This window comes from Cibotium barometz, chromosome 48, assembly GCF_041138505.1.
Source record: "Cibotium barometz isolate CiBa-2024 chromosome 48, ASM4113850v1, whole genome shotgun sequence".
NCBI lineage: Eukaryota > Viridiplantae > Streptophyta > Polypodiopsida > Cyatheales > Cibotiaceae > Cibotium > Cibotium barometz.
Genome location: NC_141093.1, coordinates 6,352,828 through 6,371,404, shown reverse-complemented (window position 1 = coordinate 6,371,404; position 18,577 = coordinate 6,352,828). Strand labels below are relative to the sequence as shown.

Genomic DNA, 18,577 nt, shown 5'->3' with positions numbered 1-18,577 from the left:
CAAGTCATCAATGTAGATGACCACTAGCACAATCCCTTTGTCACTCTAGTTTCTCGCATAAAGTGAAAAATTAGCATTGGATATCTGAAATCTAATAGTGACAAGATACTCCCCTATCTTGTTAACCATGATATAGGTGCATGCTCCCCATACAAGGGTTTATGCTACCTATAAATAAATTTTGAGTATGTGTGATCCTCATATCTTGGTGGCTATACCATGTGAAATTACATTCTTTACCTCTATCTAATGTAATGACCATCCCTCTGTATCCATAGTAATAACTTCTCTCATGGTTGCCATCCTAGAAATTAGGTTGAGTGCACCATGCAAAAATGCATTCTTTACCTCCATCTAGTGTAAAAATCATCCCTTTGCAGCCATAACAATGATTAGAAAGCCCTAAGGTGCCATAGAAAGAATGCATGGAACAACCCAATGTCGTAAGCTTTTCCCAACCACACTCAGAGCACAAACAGCTTAACTGAAAAACAAGTTTATCATGGCCTAGTATAGAAATGCACAGTGGGGGTGTGTCACTTACCTCGTGAAAGACAATTGCCTGAGATTCTTGTACATAGTGATGTTGCCATGCAGTCACACCCAAAATCTTCACTCCATTGCCACCACCACTACTCGCCACACTCCTATGGAAGCTTGACCCTCCTCACACACTCACTTTCTTACACACATGTAAGAAAGTACACATAAGAGCTCAAATAGAGGCAAGCAAGTAAGTAATAGCATAGGAGAGTAGAGAAGAAGAGTACTCTATTACATTATGCATAAAAGAATGAGTGGTGAGAATACATTTTGCCTTCTATGTGTGGCTTCTAGGGTTTTATACTCTTGGGAGCCCAAAGTTAAAAATTAGGTCCTACAGCTCCTTCAACCACTAAAAAGATACTCACTTATTTCTTCAGCCTTCTGATGATTTAGTTCAACGAGATGAAGGGCAAGAGGCATTGTTAAAATTGAAGTCTCATGCAAAGAGAGAGGAGTGAAATTTTGGAAATTCAGCCCTTACTTTAAATTGGAATTTACTCTTTGTTCAGGTATTCTTTTCTTAAATTGTATATAGCCGTTTATATAGCTAAAAAGCTCTTTTTATTATCTTCCCATTCATGTTATTAAGCCTTCAATCCTAAGTCTCATAATGACCATACATTCTTTCAAAAATGCTAGCTCGTAGGTGTTTTTGGACAGTTTTATACTCCTATAGTAAAATACTTATAACTTTTCACTCGGTTGTCTATTTTGAAAAGTTTTTATAGGCATGAATCTCTTCAAGCTTTATGCACTTATGTAGTTCATTTTTAAAGGCAACCATATGTATAAAGAACATTATGCACTATTTATCTGTATTTTTTTATAATTTTGGCTAGTTTATACCCCTTAAAATTAAATGCTCACAACTTTTCACTCAGTTTATGTTTTTTTAATATTTTTAGCATTGTTTTCTTTAATAATGAATATTTTCTCTTGATCTCTTTGTAAAATTGCAAACGCCCATCCATATGTGGGTCCTTACTACCTTGTTTTAACTCTAAATGTTATGTCCTAATTGCCCAATTCATATACAAATGAACCGTACCAACACTCCCCATATGTTTTTATTCATATAATCTTAAGTCAAGATATTTTCTTCCAACAAAGGATCACCCTCTTATTTGGAGCGACAAGATTAGTTGAATTCCTTGCATCTCCTGATCTTTTCATCTTTCCTTCCATGGACTATGATGCTTTTATCTTTATCTTAACTTCGAGAGAGAAAGAGAGGTGAGGAGGCTATGAGGTTTCATGCAAGTGTGTTTTGGCTTCCAAGAAGTGGGCCAAAGTGAAATCCCCCAACTTTGCATCACATCTTTTGTTGGTGGAGACACTAGGTAGGTTTTACTTAGAATAATTATGTCATAACCTTAAGGTCCCATGTCATTAAATATAGGAAGGTCATTCTTGGAAGATAAATTTCTATTGTTTCTACTCATCTCTTGGTGCAAGATGTTTAGCATTATAGTGTTCCATGGATCGAAAGGAGAAGATGTGAGGAGTTGTCTCCTAGAGTTCAACCAAGCATGCCACTTGACGGGTTATTCTATAAAGGAGCATGCTGAAATACTTCCATATTTCTTAGAGGGTGTGGCCTTAACTTGGCACGAGGCTTTACCAGAGGAGACCAAGAATGATTGGGAAAAGTTGACTGAAGAAATGAAGGAGAGGTTTGGGTAGTGGAGTTGCCAAAATGCTTTACTATTACAACTGGATCAGTTCCAAAAGGAAAGAGAGTCAATTTGTACCTTTTTCGGTGAGGTATGAGGCCTTGTTCATTATTATTATTTTTGGAGAGTTAGTATGTTCATGTTATAATTTGTTGTACTGAAGTTATCTATATACTTGGTGATGATCTGGATGAGTTTTTTCAAGTGTGAAAAACTAATCTAGTTTTTTACGGCCGTGAATATTTTAAGATATTCACGTTAAAAAATGTCATCATTAAAAAAAAACCTGTTAGAATGGCTCACTAGTGTAAGAAGATGAAATGAAGGCTAATAGTACCCTTCCTGAGAACTTCCATCTTTTAGAATGGGTCAGTAGTGTAAGAGGATGAAATTAAGGTGATAGTACCATTCCTGGCAACTTCCATTAACGTGAAAAACCAAACTATTTTTTTACAGCATGAATCCTAGAATATTCATGTCAAAACAAATGTTAGTAATTGAAAATAAAAAGATGTTATAATGGTTTAATAAATCATAAAAAGATGCAATTAGTGTGTAAAAAGTAATTCTTAAATAATTTTTCGAACGTGAAAAATTAGTTTGGTTTTCGGCCTGAATATCTTGAGATATTCATGTTAGAAAATTGCTTTGCTTTGATAAGTTTAATGCATGTTAGTATTACAGATGATGATATGAAGTTAGTAAATCATGATATTTTTGAGATTTTTGTGGCATAAAAAACCAAGGTGATTTTTCATGTGTGACTTCTTGGAGATAATTACGTCAACTAAAAGTTAGATTTATGATACAAAATAATGTTAGATGGGTGAACTGAGGTTAGGAGAGGTGAAAGATGAAAAAAAATTGCTCCCTAAGAATTTTGCTTGGCATGAAATACCAGTTTGGTTTTTTACTGTTGTGAATATCTTGATATATTCATATTTTGATCATTGAAAGGGATAAGAAATACATGGATATCCTGAGGAAAATGCGAATGTGTAAGCCCAAGTGTTTTCCCCTTGATTGGATCAAGTCATTTTGGCATGCAAAACTAGCCTAGATTTTTAGGCAACTCAAATATTTTTTTGGAGGGGGGGTGGGGGGTTAAGGAGAGTTTAAATCAAAGGATGGAGCATGATAGTAGGACTATTTTTAGACATGATTTTTTAGGTTCTTATTTCCTTTGGGATGTACGGCTAAGAGAGTCATAGTGGGGTTTGGTTTAGAGATTTACATAGAAAACTCGAACATGTTCATGGCATACATTAAAGAGGAAGACACTATTATAATAATATGTGAGAAACATTGAGAGTGTGAAGACAGTGTTGATATTTTTAGACATGAGTTTTTGGGTTTTCTTCCCTTTGGGATGTACAGCCAAGAGAGAGAGTCATAGTGGGTTTGGTTTAGAGAACGATAGAGAAAACTTGAACATGTTGCATCTTTTTTTAGTAAGGCTCTCTAGGATTGTGAAATCTTTCACTTTATTCCTATTCAAGTTGTAGTTATGTCTTTTTGTGTTTATAGGAAAGCTACACATTTCTTACATATATTGAAAGATTTTGGACAAAGTTATTTGGAAGATATCAATCCCAAACTTGCATAAGTAACCTAGAAGAGTCTTCTACCTTGGATTGGTAGATTCTCAGCCGACGTATGGTCTTCCTCATCCTTATGTTGGGCAGTCATAACTCTTGTTCTCAAGCATTGTACAAAAGTTCTCCAAAGAAGTAATATAAGCAAATACTCTTGCTTGCAGCAGGGAACCCTTTAATGGGTATTTGGGACCCAATACTATGTCGTCTACATTCTCTTCTCTCTCTCTCTCTCTCTCTCTCTCTCTCTCTCCACTTAATGAATGGATGCTAAAGATCTCACCAAAGTAAAGGTTTAAAGAAGGCTTTATTGCATGTTACCATGGTCGACCTCAACGCATGTAACATTCACAATTGTCTTCAACCCATTTGATGGTTCAGCGCCACAACGTTGCCTTACGTTTGGCATTCCTTAGTCAACCGTCTTCAATAAGTGTTTTGAATTGTAAGGAAGTTCTCAAAAGTGATAAAACAAATACTCCTACTTACGAAAGGGGGCCCTTAAGTGGGTAGATTGGGACCCAATCTCGAGTCATCTCTACATTCTCTCTCTCTTCAGTTCTATCTCCCTGTGAATAAAGATTAAAGTGGATTGCTTCATGCTCACCAAAAAAAGGCATAAAGTCTTGTTGTGCATTGCACAATCATACTGGTTGCATGTTACATTGGTATTATTTACGACACCTCATGAGAATACACAACCCAATGCTTTTATTAGTGTAAGAGCTACCTAGCTAGTATTGCTTTCTTCTATGATTAGTGAAAAGATGAGTGACTGTGGTGGTTTAAGTTAATACTCCAATGTAAAAGTAGAGTTTGTTGGCTCAAATAAGCAGCTTAAGAAGACTTTACAACCAACTATCTTTCAAATTTTGTAACTTCACAAAAGCCTTAAACACTTCGAGTTCTTTCATGTGCACATCAAAGATAGAGTTACTTTGGATCAAGCAAGAGCAAAGCACTGAAGCCTTAAAAGAGAAAAGGAAATGGTAGATGTAAGAGTCTTAAACACTTCAAGTTCTTTTACGCGCACATCAAAGATAGAGTTACTTTGGATCAAGCAAGAACAAAGCACTGAAGCCTAAATAGAGAAAAGGAAATGGCAGATGTAAAGTTCAAGTAAAGTATGATGTAATTAGAGAGACGAAAGAGGGGTGGGATGGGCTAGTTGGATTGAAACAAAGCACCTTCCTCGATTTTGCATGTGTTACTGCAGTGTTCCCATAGTGTTGCTAAGACCTTGTATTTTGTGGATGACAAGGCCACCATGAAAGCTTGAAGGTGATTATTATTGATTGGGGTCTCTTTACTTGGTACTATTGTAGACTATCGTGAAGATAAATGAATGCATATTACCTTACGGCGGCCGCGAGCAACTTGTCCTTCTCCCGGATGTCGGCGGCGAGCGAGTCGACCTGGCGCGTTTGCGCTAGGGCTCTCTCGAGAGCCTCAGCCTCCAGCTCCGCCATGTCAGCGGCCAGCCTCTCCTCGGCCATCTCCGCGCGCTCCAGTCGGAACCTCACCTCCGCCAGCTCAGCCTCCAGACGCCGCTCCCTCTCCCGCCTCTCCCTTAGCTCAGCCTGCATAGCCGCCACCTCCGCATCCTTCGCCTTGGCTGCCCACGTCATGGCCTCCATCTTCATCCTCAAAACTCTCAGGTTCGGATCTTCACCAGCCATTATGTACTTCCACAGCTCCAACGAAGCACACAGACACACGAGAGCTCTATATCTACCCGGGCGACATAAAAGCCACTGCGCTAGCGCAGAGAATATTTGACAGAAAGCTAGCCACTGCTCACACAGCAGGTAGGCTAGATCAACCCACCCATGTTTTAGTTGTTGTTGCAGTGGCCCAAAGTGCGTCAAGAGTGACAGCCCATAGAGATGAGCTGCCCCACACTTCCAATTCATGGCCCCTTGTGACAGAAAGGTCGGTCAAGACCAAGACAACCCAATGAGCCCATAGAGATGCCATCTCTAAAGAAAGGTGGGTCACGACCAAGACAAACCAATGAGCCCATAGAGATAAGAAAGGTGGGTCAAGACCAAGACAACCCAATTAGCCCATAGAGATGCCATCTCTAAAGAAAGGTGGGTGATGCCACAAGCTATTCTTACTTGAGAAAGAGTGTAGAAACATTTGACATCATTTTTAGTTCCCCCCCATCTCTTCTTCTTAGTGCCTCTCTCTCTCTCTCATGTGTACAACATGCATGTGTGTTTGTGTGTGTGTGTGTGTGTGTGTGTGTGTTTATTCCATCATGCAATTCACATAAAGGGAAATCCTAATCACATGGTTTGCAATAACAAGGCATTTCAATCTTGCAAATGTACACAAAGGTAAGCCTAATCACATGGCCACTAGTGGTAATAACCCTTGCAGCGTTAGCTATAATCTAATTTTTTTCTATTCATTTAGTTGTCCATAATTACATATATATGCGAGAGTGCACATTAAATTTTGATGGTTTCATTTCTTTTTGACTCACTACTGAGTCGCTTACTACATGAAGAACTTCATAAGACTAATTGCATAAGTCTTGTTTGTGCATCCCAAAGAGCATAATCTACAACCACCTTTAATCTTTTGTGAAAGCAATTCATCATGATATTTCCAAAAATACATTTTAAAAAAAGATGCAAAAAAAAAATCTTATAAAAGCAACTAGTAAAACACAATTGTTCATAAGAGATTATCGTGTTTCATTTAATTTTGTGTGAAACCATTTCAAAGTGGCTATCCACACCTCAAAAGTGTGTGGGGCACACACATACACACACACAACTCTCTCCATAATGAGAGGAAAAAGAAGATGTCATACTAAACTTTTTAATAATGTGTAGTGCTACCCTAGATTCAACCTATTTAAAGAAAATATAGTATATAAGGTCATGATGTACTCAAGTAAACCATTTTCAACTTTGTCTACCCTTTGCGAGAGGAGTTCATCATGATGTTTCCAAGTCTCCAAAAAACAATGCCAAAAAAAAGGACTAATAAAGGCAAACTAGGTAGCACAAACTTGTTTATGACATATAATTGGCTTTATTGGAATCCAAATAAAGATGATATATCTAGGATGTAACACAGTGTGAACTTTAATTCCAAAATCTCATATCTTTTTTGCATAGTGGCCTATAAAAGTATTTTGAAGAAGTGGCAAGCAAGGATCCATCCACACCTCAAAAGTATGTGGGACACACATAATAGTCTCTAAGTTGAGATCTGAGTGCCAATATTTTCAATCATTAGTGTTTTCCACTACCTTAACAACCATTCAACTAAATTTCTTTATATTCTATTACTTGTTTCATTGTGGAGAACCCAATTATACACTTCCCTTTTATTCCTAATTGTGGAGAACCCAATTATACACTTCCCTTTTATTCCTAATTGTGGAGAACAGTTCCCTTTTATTCCTAATTGTGGAGAACCCAATTATACACTTCCCTTTTATTCCTAATTGTGGAGAACCCAATTATACACTTCCCTTTTATTCCTAATTGTGGAGAACACCCAATTGTGCTTTATTCCTAGCATACTCTATTACCCAATTGTACACTTTTACTTTGTTCCTACTAATGTACTCTATTACTTTATTCTTAACTAGTCAGTTGACCCGTGCTCCACACGTCTCCAACCTCCAAATTCAAATTCGACCCCCACCTCCTCCTCCTTTTCCCAAACGTCCAAATCCATGCGACATGGAAGCTTTGTGAAACTCTTCTCAAGATAATATAGAGATAGAGATGTACTCTATTACCCAATTGTGCACTTTCCCTTTGTTCTTACTAATGTACTCTATTACTTTTTTCATTGGAAAACTGAGTTGTACAATTCCCATTAGTCCTAAGCAATGTTGAATAGTCTTGAATAACTCAAATTTACCTTACTATCTGAAATAAGAGTATCTATCTCTCACAGTCCATAGTGCAGTTTAGCTGCAGATGGCATCACTCATCATCATTCCAAGAGGTTTAGTGTAGAGTCTGTCAAGAAGGTGAGTTTGTCATCTCTCTCTAATTTAGGAAATGTAGCATACCCTAATAAAATTTCCTTGAGATCCATCCAAAAGCCCTTTATGATTTAGATAAAAATTTCAAAGTCGAAACTTGAACCAAGTTCTCTATTTATGCATCCACACAACCGGCATAGGTTTTAACTCCTATAAAACTTGTTACGTCTATCCCTTGAATAGAGAAGGTCATCTCAAGAACGCTCTAGATTTAGAATACAACTATGTACTCTTGCATAGTTATCATTCCTTTATATATATAGTTCAAAGGGTATGCCTGTTAGACTTCTTATTTCTCTCATAGATAGATACTAGGGTCAAAGATCTTATTTCTCTCATGGATATTATAGTAGCTTGGGATACCCCTCTCTCTTTAAAGGATCTTCATTTTCAACATTCTATTCTGACTATCTCCTCTCTATTAGCAGAGATTTCTACTATCTCAAGGCATTTGTAATAATGGTCACCCTGAGATTCCTACTTTCTCAAGGTTCTTGTAATAATGGTCACCCTTGACACATAAGACTTTATGAATTTTTCAAAAACCGTGTACGTACAATGGAGAATATGCAATAGATATGTCAAGAATGGCATACCTATGTGGCAGAGAAAGAAAAAAAAAGATTGGGTACATGACGAACTCACCTTCTTGACAAACTCTACACTAAACCTCTACAAGAAGATAACTGTGTTTATGAAGCTAGATGAAAGATCTAGGAGCATAATGCACATGGTCACAAAAAGTGGTCAGATCTAAAGGTCCCCAAAGAGTGGTGTTTTGATACGGAACAACTACCTAAAGAGCATCTAGTACCAATCAAATTACAAAGCAGGGAGGATGCCCTTGTGAAAGTTTCTAAAAGCAAGTCTCTTTGTGTTTCTACAAATATTAAACTAAATTCAAGAGAACAAAACCTAACTTGTAGCTTAAAGAGATTTCCCAAAAGTTGGGAACCATGAGGCTTGATCTCTGTGATCATAAACAAATCATCACTAATAGAAAAACTCATATTTGCACAACTTGTGGATGCATGGTGGTGAAAGAAAGAAACAGAGTATCAATGATGGGTACACCTACTAGAGCAAACATTAGGAATATCTTTGCTTTAGGGCGTATTGGTCACTTATGTGGCAAGGTAGACCACCTTGAGAAGAATTGTTGGTCAAAGGAGAAGCAACAAAGAAACTTGATGAGGATGCGCCACAAGAATACCTTTTCTAGGTGTAATGATGTTTTATGTCATGTCTTATGTTGATGTCAACCTTGGGATTAGGCAACCCTTGGTGAAGATGTGCCCATATGTATGCGGATGTGATGATGTCTATGTTCATGTCCATAATGTCATGTCATGTTGATGTAATCACCTCTAGCCCTCCAATAATGTAGGCTAAGTGATGTATATGTCTCTCTCCATTAAGGGGGGGGGGGGAAATCTCATGTGTATGTGTGTCACATTACCTTCTTGGGATGAGACCCATTTGGGCACCAAGGGGAGGTATTGAAATATGGTGCCCCCGTCATGTCATGCATTGGGCACATGTATGTTGGAGAAAGGTAGATAAAGCCTATGATGATATGAAATAGAAATGGATGAAGGCTACGGTTATTTGGGCATGTGAATGGATGCATGTAAAAGGGAGTCAATGGTCAAAAAGTAGGCACATGGAAAGTGCGAGGGTGCACAAAGCATGTGGGAATTTATTAACACATGGATGGCACAAGGGTGCATGGAGCATTTGGATGAGAGCTTTATGAGAGCTATAAATGGTCTTCATTAGTTTCAACATTGTGCTCTAAGCATGTCTTCTTTATTAGTGTCAACATTATGCTCTAAGCATGTCTTCTTCCATCTTTCATCTAGCATAGCTCTCATCTTTCTTAGTTATACACTCCCATTCTCCTCAAATCTATCTCATTTAACAGAGAGCAACAATGTTAGGTCTCACCACCGCAACATTGTTTGTGCTGCATTGAAAGTGGTTGTGGTTGTGGTTTGATCTTCAAGGGGGTCAACTCTCTTGGCAGTTTGCTTGGTATCAAGCCATTCTCTTAAAGCGGAGGAATGAGAAACAAGGATAAATAAACTACAACTCACATTTATAGCCCCAAAATTAACTACTTCCATATTTTTTTTATTTTTATCCAATTACTCAAAAATTATAATTTTTTTTGACAATTTTGCTCCAAAAAAATTAAAATTTAATTCTAGGGCTCATCGTTGTGAGCGAACCATGCAGAGATCTGTTCTTCCGCTCAGCCACCCCTTTTTGTTGAGGTGTGTAAGGCATCATGCATTAATGTTTTATGCCTCTTACATATGCATGAAATTCCTTTCACATATACTTATCCCCTTGATTTGTACGAAGAGTGCCAACTTTACATGTAGACATATTTTCAGCCATAGAAACAAAGTGTCTAAAGCATGTAAAAACCTTTAACTTTGCTTTGAATAGATAAAATCAAGTGTGCACAAAGGAGTAGTCCATCAATAAAAGTCACAAAGTAGAGATATCCCCCAATTGATGGTGTTATCATAGGACCGCATACAATACTATATATAAGGTATAATTTATGGAAAAGCCTTACTGATTCATCTTTCGAAAATGATGCTTGTTGTATCTTGTCCAAAAATGCATCCCTCACATACATGTTTGATAGGAGCCTCTAACTTTGGTAACTCTCACACCATCTCTTGCCTTTCAAGGTAGAAAAAACTGCTAAAATTCAAGTGACCCAAAGTGGGCATGCCATAGCTTTACATCACTCATAGCACGTGTAGCAATAACTGAACAAGCATTATGTGCCAGTATCTCATATTTGTCTAACCTATAAAGCCCATGGATTTGAGTACCGGATACTATAGTGATGTCTCCATCACTATAGTGATGTCTCCATCACTCAAGTCATGAACTGCATAAGTGTCATCAACAAATCTGCCCACTAAGTCTGCCCTAGCAATGGCAAAGATCGACTAGAAGTTCTTTTTAATGCCTGGCATAAACAAGACTTTTAAGAGACGATTGATTATCCCACCATTTATAGCATTGAGAATAACCTTACCAGCTCCTTTCATTGGATATGAGGAGTTGTTTACACATGTGAATATACCTCTTGTTGGAGGAATCGACTCAAGGGAGGAAAATAAATCACATTGAGAAGTAATGGAATAGACTCAATGGAGGAAAATAAATCACATTGAGAAGTAATGTACTCAAGGGAGGAAAATAAATCACATTGAGAAGTAATTTGCTTACTAGCACCATTATCAATATACCAGACTTGCTAATCTATCACTGACATGTATACATCATGGAAAAAAGGGTCATTATAACAATTTGCTTACTAGCACCATTATCAATATACCAGACTTGCTAATCTATCACTGACATGTATACATCATGGAAAAAAGGGTCATTATAATAATCTTGTGCATAGTTCACTTTTCATCAGTTGGTGTTGATGCATCAACCACATCTATGCTGACTCTTTCTTCTTCTCCTTCTTCATACTTTTTCTATATTCATTAATGTAATGACCTGACTTCTGACAATAGTTGCATTTACCTTTCTTCTTAGGCTTATTATCCCCTTCTCGGCATCCTTTGCAAGAAAATTGCATTTACCTTTCTTCTTAGGCTTATCACCCCCTGCTCGGCATCCTTGCAAGAAGATTGGGATGATCCTACCTTTGGATTATAGCCGTTCTGAGAAAACGCTTTGCTTTTACGTTTTTGAGAAAAGACTTTGCCTTTACATTATAGTCGTTCTGAGAAAAGGCTTTACCTTTACCTTTTGACTAGCAGCGATGCTTGATCTCTCATACACGTACAAGTTTGGTTTTGCCAATAGCGCTACAACCAACTCATCAAACTAGGAGCATTTGGGGTTGTCCTTCATTATGAGCGAAATTATTGAAGCAAAACCCTAGTATGAATCCGGTAAAGCTGTGAGAATGGTAGACACCAATGAACTATCCGAATAGGCCTCGTCCTCAATACATGTAAGCTACTCTCCCTGAGATCTTTAATCCTTGTGAGGAACTTATTCATTAAATCTCCCTCAATTATACGCTCAAACTTTAACTTCTTATACAAAGAGGCCACTAAAGTCTCATTACGTAGCACTTAATAAAGCACTGTAAGTGCATCCCAATCCTACTTAGCAATTTTACATAAGTGACTATGAGAAATAATGCTGCTTTTCACACAAAAAGTGCCACCAATGCATGTGCTTATACATCCATGCCATCCCATCTCGCTTGTTCCACTATGGGAGGCATTAGGCGAAATTTGGACTCAAAAAAGGGCCCTCTAAGAAATGCCATGTTAGCGTTTTCTAGAAAAATGGGCTGATAGCTAAGTTTTTACAAATTAAATCAAATAATTTCAGAGATTTTAGATTAGGAATCTACTCCTTGAGATCTTTCCAATGATATATAGTATGATGGGTAATTTTTCATATTCAAGAAGTTCCCAAATTGGTGAATGACGTAAGAAAAATGCCATGCCACCTTTTTCTAAAAAAATGGATTGATGGCTAATTTTTTGCAAATAAAATCAAATATTTTCGGAGATTGTAAATTAGGAATCTACTCTTTGAGATCTTTCCAATGATATATATCATGATGGGAAATTTTTCATATTCAAGAAGTTCCTAAATTGGTGATGACATGGTATGTCTTAGAGGACCCTTTTTTGAGTCCAAAATTTACCTGATGTGTGGAGACAAATGCAACAGTTACATTAAAACTAGTATCACCATCTAAAGTACCTATACTACCCTGTGCTAGTAAGATAGGACGTACCTCAATGCTAGCAACAACATTCCAAAGCTCTTTAGAAACTAATACATGACATATCATATAGGACCATGAGTCCCATCAAGATTATCCTCAGCATCTCAAATACATCACTGCCTGCCATTTAATCCTACAAATAACAAACTCTGACACAAAATGCATATCTCAACTACCTACAGGCATTTTAGATGACCACACTAAATAACTAAGGTGCCATCCCAAGCTATGCTTTGTATATAGTTATCAAGAATAAAAGACCCTAAAAAGTGTAAAATTTTATGGGAGCAGGTTTTGGATAGTATCCCCTAGATATATTAAGGTTAAAGCTTACCTTTGACCCTTAGATTTGGAGCTTGTAAATGGGCATTGAAAATCTTAGAGAAATTAGCCCATGTTCTAGATAAGCCTTAAAGAGCCCAAAATTAGCCTATGTCCTAGATAAGCCTTAAAGAGCCCAAAATACTAGGAAGAATACGTTTTTGAGAGATTACTACTAGCCCATGTGAATAGCACAAGGAGCCATGTGAAGGATCAAATAAGGTGGTGACTCTACAAGGCACATTAATGTTGCCTATAAATATATCCTTGCAAACACTAAAGTGTATTTCTTTTATGTGAGAAAATACGTCTGCTTAAAATTCAAAAAATCTCAAAAACTACCTTTTTATTGAGTTAAAACGGTGTAGCTTGAAAGATGTGACACTCTTAACTACTAACATGAATTTTCAACCTCAAAATCCATCAAATTGAGTGTATTTGAAGTTTTGAATTTGAAATTAAAAAAATGAGATATTTGGCTGTAGAATTAAAGTTTTGAATTCCTTTTTAGCACATTTAGATCCATGCTCGTAGTGCACATTTTGGACTATTTATATTACGAGGTAAATAGGATTTTTGAGTTATCCATGCTTTTGCATGCTATCTAGTGTTTGGGAGGGTTCGAGATGCATGAGAGATATCATCAAACTTCTCCTTAAGAGCTAACATTTACGATGAGCAATGGTTGCATAAATAGAACTAATACTTCTTTGTTTCATGATCATTCTTAAGACACAACTCATATCTCTTTTCCTTTTTCTTCTTACTCCCCATCACTCCAGAAATCAAAATTTGGTCAATTGGATTCTTCTCTCTCTCTCTCTCTCTCTCTCTCTCTCTCTCTCTCTCTCTCTCTCTCTCTCTCTCTCTCTCTAATATAGAAGAGTCGTAGTATGGTATAAAAGAAGAGTAGTAGTTTTGAGCCGATACCCAACTTGGGTAGGGAAATTCCTATCCCGGAAATCCACTGGGTATATAGAGTTTTAAGTGGGTGCGCCAAGTGGCAAGTCCCATAGTACCTGGGCTCTTCCGGGAGTACTTGGTCGATGTCGTGCCCATCTTATGGGTCTTCCGGGGGGTAATGCCTCAAGGAAATAGCGAAAACGTCTCTGAGACTAGGGACAATGAAGCTAATGACAAAAGCATTTCTATGTTCAAGTCTCAGAACGAGTTCGCTCATCTCTGACCCCGGCTCTAAAAAAACCAAAAAAAAAGCAGTAGCAGTATAGTATAGAAGAAGAAAAGAAAGGGGGAGTTGCCATGCTATTTGGATGATAAAAAGAACTTACTCTAGAAAAAACCAACTTAGTCTTAAACGATTCCAGAACTTTTCTAAATTAGTTTTGATATAGTTCACAATACCCATGGAGTATTGGCAAGGTGATAGCATTATTTGATACAAAGGTTAAAACCTTAAATAGTAACGTTTGACCTTTAGATCCTTTAACTACATGTGAGCCCTCCAAATCTACCCTCCCTCACACCCTCCACTAAATCAGGACACTTTATTTGAGGGAATCCAAATCTCCTACACTTAGCCATCAATATCTATTTAAATTCTGCAGCTTGCCCATGTGGAATAACATGATTTGCCTGGCTATCAACATCTGTGCAGAATGATTTCCAGCCTGCTGATGGGGGATAATTCCATTGGCCTGGCTGCCAACATCTTTGGAGAATGTTCCACTCCCTATGACCATGATGGTTGAGAAAGGCCCTTCCAGGCCGCCATGGCCTCAGCGAGGATCCAGACAGGGGTAGAAACTCCAAGAGAGCTATGTCGGATCAAGGCTTCCGGAGAAGCTGAGATCATGACAGAGTTGCTGATTTTTGGAGATGGTGCCGAAGAGATTACTTGATGACATGCTGAGCACGCGAGGGGGGTGAATCGAGAGAGGGTGTTGCACATGCAAAGTGAGAAGGGGTTCGAGGAAATGCTAATGTGAGAATTGGCCTTATTTACCGTACAGTATGACTACGATGCTGCATCTCATGACTGGAGAGACCAGGAGGAGCATTTAATGATGCAACTCAACATTAAAAATATAAAATTTGATTCTTCATAAATTTATCATTCCACCATGTGCCCATGTTCACTCCTAAATAGTAAGTTATTGTCCCAAAATGGCACACACACACACACACACACACTTTCGTTATGTATCCACTCTCTGTTCAAAATCAATGCTCCATGTTTGTCATTATCACTATGCTGGTCACAATGGATTGCTCTATTTTGCAAGACCCCTTTTATAAAAAGTAGACGTTATGTTGAGCACCCGAGCAGGCATCACCTGACAATTCCCAATTTAGACACTGGATGTGGGTCATGATGCGATGGCCAAATGTGGTAGTGGATGGTTAGGAGGCACCTTATGTAGACTTGACACCATGCCAAGTAGGATGTATGAAAGTGCAAACCAATTGGCTGCACTCTTAGGTAAAAGTAGATCTTCCCAAGACACCCAATCCTCGGGTTGTGAAGCTCGAATGCATCCCCAAACAACCTCGGATGGGTCTAATATGGTCCGAACTAAGAGATGTGACTCGTTCAATCCATCTAGACTAACCGTAAGGTGATCGGTATGAGCCGACCTACTATACAACCAACATTTGATATCATATGTAGGCAAGTCCAACAACAACCTCCTTAGTCATACTCAAATCACAATGATTTGAGTTATCTTCATTGTGCACCCTTGTTGTGCAAGGCATCTTCCATACATAATCTACTTAGATTGCCATCAAAGCTTCTTGCCAAAGCACACAAATGGACAGACCCACCGTTGGTCCCTCTGCCCAAGCTTCCTGCACTGCCGCAAACGCCCACCTCGAGGGCTCGCCTGCCCTCAAGAAGAGGACCTCAGAGATGCTTCTTGTCGATCCTAACCATGAAGCTTGGGTAATATACGAACACCTTACGCTATAGTTGGTCTACTCTACGCCTTCTCTCTCTATATTATATTTTTTAATTTTTTAGTTTGTTTAATAATAACACAAACAAAAATGTTAGTGGGTGGAGAGAGAGAGAGAGAGGTTTTTTTATTTTTTTAAGGTTTGTTTAATAATTAAAAATAGAAGAGTTAGTTAGGGGAGAGAGAGTGACATACTTTTTTTTATTTTTAATTTGTTTGATAATAAAAAACAAAAATATTATGAGAGAGAGAGAGAGAGAGAGAGAGAGAAAGACTTTTTTATATTTCTTAAAGTTTGTTTAATAATAAAAATAGAAAATTGAGAGAGAGAGAGAGAGAGAGAGAGAGAGAGAGAGAGAGAGAGAGAGAGAGAGAGAGAGAAGGCTCTCATGGGTATATGCAACAATGCAAGCTTTTGAAAGGAGGTGCGTATTGGCCCTCTCAGCTGATTGGAGCCCAACACGAGCATCTAAAGTGAGGAGAGGTTTCCCAATGTGGGTGGAATGGAGCTGGACAAATTGCAGATTTTTGATAAACGTTCATCCAACAAAATTACCCTACAAGTTGGGTCTTTGAAGCATTGCGCAAAGTATCTCTAAATGCATGCATGCATGTGTGTGTGTGTGTGTGTGTGTGTGTGTGTGAGAGAGAGAGAGAGAGAGAGAGAGAGAGAGAGAGAGAGAGAAAGAGACTTCTTTGTCATATCCATCTTGAAGCCATTGAAGATAGATCAATACAAGAGTTTACATGTGTATTGCCCATGCATGTATGCCTCTTTGATGGAGTTATTTTTTAAAATTACGCGCCTAACTTCTACTTGTCTCATAGATGGGTCACACCACATCTCTCTCTCTCTCTCTCTCTCTCTCTCTCTCTCTCTATATATATATATATATATATATATATATATAGGTGAGAGAATTATAATTGCTAATTTTGATTTATCTTGCTTTTAAGTCTCTCACTCACACAATGCACGTCTAAAAATCAAAATTAGCAATTATAATTCTCTCACCTATATATATATATATATATATATATATATATATATATATATATAGAGAGAGAGAGAGAGAGAGAGAGAGAGAGAGAGAGAGAGAGAGAGAGATGTGGTGTGACCCATCTACGAGACAAGTAGAAGTTAGGCACGTAATTTTAAAAAATAACTCCATCAAAGAGGCATACATGCATGGGCAATACACACGTAAACTCTTGTATCGATCTATCTTCAATGGCTTAAGCATGGATATGACAACAAAGAAATCTCTCTCTCTCTCTCTCTCTCTCTCTCTCTCTCCACGTGTATATGTACGCCCAATTTGGTGCTCTGTTCAAAGCAAACAAGGTGCGTAGGGAGCTCCTTTCATGCATATATTTGCCAAGCGTGGTGCCTTGATTTACAAGTCCTACCCAATTAAAGTCAAATCATGCCCCGAGGCTGTGGACAACACATAATATTTTGATTTACGCTTTACAAGCCAAATGGGAGAAAGTATTGTTTGTAATCTTTTTTCATTAAATCATGGATTTCAATAATTTTGTACCTTTGTGTTATTAGCGACATTAGCAACTATTTATGTTTTCTATTTCACTAGATGGCTACTTCCCGTTGGAGATTGGCCACGCCACTTCTTAGTATATATAAAAGAAGACATCTCTCCACATGCATTTGCATGCCAAGTTTGGTGCTCTATTCAAAGCACACGAAGTTTTCAAGGAGCTCTCTTCGTGCATATACATATGCAAAATGTGGTGCCTTGATATACAAGCATGCCCATTACCAATATGGGCTTCAAATTATTAAAGGCTCACTCTATGGTTACCATTCCACTCCCATCCGGACAGGTTGGGAGACTAGGCATGTGGATGGTAGAGGAGCAAGTGACAAAGAAAAACAAATTCCTGATAATTGTCTGTCAAGGATTCTTGAGCAATGCCTTGGTAGACATACATGCATATTAAATGAATGATGCTTGCAACAACAGCACAAGTGTTCAATGGGCTACAAATTAAGGCTTGCCTTCATGGCATGCATTCCTCCCTGTCCGAAGGACGGTAGGAGACTAGTATATATCATAAATGTACTTTTAGTATATTCAATACATCTATTGTATGTTGTGTGTCCCTAATCTTTTGCTTGGACATTTGATAAATGAGTTCTTTGAAATTTGGTTGACCAAGCAGTTTTTTAAAGGAGTAAAGGACACCTCTTGTCTTTTCCCAACTTTCATTGTCTTTATGCTGATGTGTCGGGATTTAATTCGCTTTTCAAATTTTTAACATTCTTTAGATTGATTCCTTCTCTATTCATTTTCTTTTATTCCTATACGTCGATGTGTGAACATCTTGTGTTAAATCTTTGATAATAAAGCTTCCCTTTGCAATGACTCAGATTTACTTTCCCAAGACCCATGACTATGACAATACAAGGTTCAAACCCTGGCATCTTTGTAAAATATACTCTCGAAAATTTTGTATTGAGCTTCCTCATATAATATTATATAATACCCTGGCATCTTGTGTTACTTGATTGCTAGGCATGCCATTGCATGTTTTGTCTTCCCAAGAAAATAATTTAACCCGCCTAATGAAGTTACTTAAATTTAAGACTTTCTAGATACACACACCATTATATTATTTGCCAAACTGAACAGAAACTGCAGAGGTTCCTGCACAAAGGCACCGCCTGCCGTTGTGTGGACAAATAAAGCACA

At 37.9% G+C, this 18,577-nt stretch overlaps 1 protein-coding gene across 1 annotated transcript; it reads right to left on the bottom strand.

Moving 5' to 3' along the window:
- Window positions 1-4,764: 4,764 nt before the first annotated feature.
- LOC147610752 (uncharacterized) lies at window positions 4,765-5,750 on the bottom strand. The gene has a single exon (XM_086785109.1). The coding sequence runs from the start codon at window positions 5,725-5,727 to the stop codon at window positions 5,167-5,169; it is 561 nt and encodes a 186-aa protein (XP_086641235.1). The 5' UTR covers window positions 5,728-5,750; the 3' UTR covers window positions 4,765-5,166.
- Window positions 5,751-18,577: the final 12,827 nt, after the last annotated feature.